The 2217-nt window shown below is 56.8% G+C and overlaps 1 protein-coding gene across 1 annotated transcript in view; it reads left to right on the forward strand.

Moving 5' to 3' along the window:
- Positions 1–2024: 2024 nt before the first annotated feature.
- SETD2 (histone-lysine N-methyltransferase SETD2) overlaps positions 2025–2217 on the forward strand; it is a gene marked incomplete at both ends in the record, with an annotated part of 712 nt that continues 519 nt past the window's right edge. Inside the window, one exon of the mRNA XM_005855448.1 lies at positions 2025–2183. Within this exon, the coding sequence (XP_005855510.1) occupies positions 2025–2183 (159 nt within the window). The remainder of the gene's footprint in view (positions 2184–2217) is intronic.

Genomic DNA, 2217 nt, shown 5'->3' on the forward strand with positions numbered 1-2217 from the left:
ATTCCGAACCCCCTCCAGGGCTGGTTCAAGCAAATCTGTCTCAGGATCGGCTCCGCTGGCATACACCACGGGAGATGCCACGTGGAAGACATACGTGCATCCTCGGACCGCCGCGTCGAACGAATGCGGTTGCCGCAAATCCGCTTCGAAGAGGGTAAGGCACCCTCTTCCTTTTTCACCATCCCCTACTCCTTCGTCGCATGAACCCCGACTGTCTTCTTTCCTGTGTCTTCCCACCCTTTCCCCTTGTCCTCCGCCACCTCCTCCTCCCCTCCCTCTGCCCAATTTGGCCAATGGCCCGTACTTTTCCTCTCGTTCCTCCTCGGTCAGTTTGTGGAGCTTGCGCACGGTCCCATGCACGTTGTATCCCCGTTCAAGCAGCTGTTTCACCAGCTCGGAGGCCACGTAGCCGTTACACCCCGTGACGCACACCGTGGTGGGGGGAAAGGATGAAGGGGAGGAGGAGGATGGCGGGGCGGTCGAGGTAGGTGGAGAGGAGGAGGCAAAGGCGGTTGAACAGGACAGAAGGGAGGATAAGAAAAGGAGAGTGAAAAGAGACTTTGAGGAGGAGGAGGAGGAGGAGGAGAAGGAGGAGGAAGGAGTAGGAGAGTTCTGCATGGGGTTGTTCCGGCGATAGAGACGAAGAAATTGGACGGCCTTCATTGACTCGAAATGGCCTTGAATTCACTTTGAGAATGCACAAGGCATCAAAAAGACAAACAGAACCAGGAGCTCTGATTTTCAACTATATAGGGGAAATCAACAAGTAGCCGAAGCAAGGGGGGAGGAGGTTGAAGGTCGGTGCGGTGGAAGGCCGCGTCGGGCTCTGTCAACGTGTCAAGCAGGCACAACCGGAAGTAAAGGCACTTGTGCGTGCTGTAGATGTCTACGGGTGCGAAGGAGGAAGAAACATGAAGTGCTCGGTGAATTGCCACAAGTGGGGGAATGAAGCGGAGGAGGGGAAGCAGAAGCCGGATGCAAGGGGGAAGGGAGGGAAAGAGGAAAGGTCAAACAGACAAGAGTCCTCGACAACGATCATTCCCCACTACCGATAGCAACGACACACTACCACACGTCATATGTGCTGCTTTTACATGCATCACTACCCCGGCGAGCGGCTGTTGGTGTCACGGGTGTCATGCCTGCCGCCTCCCTTCCCCCTCGCTGCCTCCTCATCAAACCCCTCACCGGCCCCCCAGACCTCTCAAAGGACCAATATAGGCCACATGCATGGCATTTCTCACGCATAACCCGCTCCAATCTGTGCTCATCCCTCACTCAGGCACCACACGCCTCCTTTTGGCGGCACTGAATCCCCTTAAAAGTGACTTGGCGGTCGAGTTCGCTGAAGAAGAGGGAGCGGACGCATGATACCAATTCCATGCGCAGATCAATTTGAATGTCTGTTTGTTGCGAAGGGTACAGACTTCTCGCTGCCTTCGCCCGGCTTACGTGGCCTGCTCTTCATTGAGATGGCGGTCGAGATTCTGACCTTTGCGCGGTACTTCTTTTTTGGTGTCTTGATTGTCGCCATGGTTGAAGGCGTTAGGGCGAGGTAGCGGGAAAGGCTTATGCATTGCCCCCCTAGCCAAGGGTGAGCCCATTTCCCTGCATGCAGAGGATGGTTTTCACACTCTAGCCATCCAAAGCCTTGTTACCTTCTTGTTGCTGCCCATGTCCTGAAGACTCTGCCGCCCGTGGCGGCTTTGCTTGTTTTGTGCCAGCAAGGGAACGACCCGAGGCGCCCGCCAGCCTGTAAATAGGAGAGACATGACCATACTGCTCCACTGATTGGTTCCACGCTGTTCAAAAATGCGTAAGGGTCATTTTGAAAAGGTGCCCGTGGGTTGTGTGCCTTGATGGGGCTGAGGCACCCGTGGTCAGAGGCGGAGGTCGAAGGACAGGAGGGGATACGCGACCAGGACCTTGGCAAGGCCTCACCGCGACGACAAATCATGAGGAAGGGAATGACGACGACGACCTCCTTCTTCCCTCCCTCTTCCTTTCTTTCCCCCCAGACAGGTATGCCGGTCCTCTACGGCGGGCGCCAGCCCGGGCAGGAGACGGCCCCCTGGCACCTGGAAACCCAGTTCGTCGACCGCAACGTGTACGTGAACCGGAAGGAGAAGCCGGATCCTCGGGGGGACGATTTAATGGAGTGCGAATGCCGGTACCAGGCCGCGGTGGCGCAGGCCCGGAAGGAAGGCGGGGGAGAAG

The sequence above is a fragment of the Nannochloropsis gaditana genome (genome assembly GCF_000240725.1).
Source record: "Nannochloropsis gaditana CCMP526 unplaced genomic scaffold scaffold193, whole genome shotgun sequence".
Lineage (NCBI taxonomy): Eukaryota > Eustigmatophyceae > Eustigmatales > Monodopsidaceae > Microchloropsis > Microchloropsis gaditana.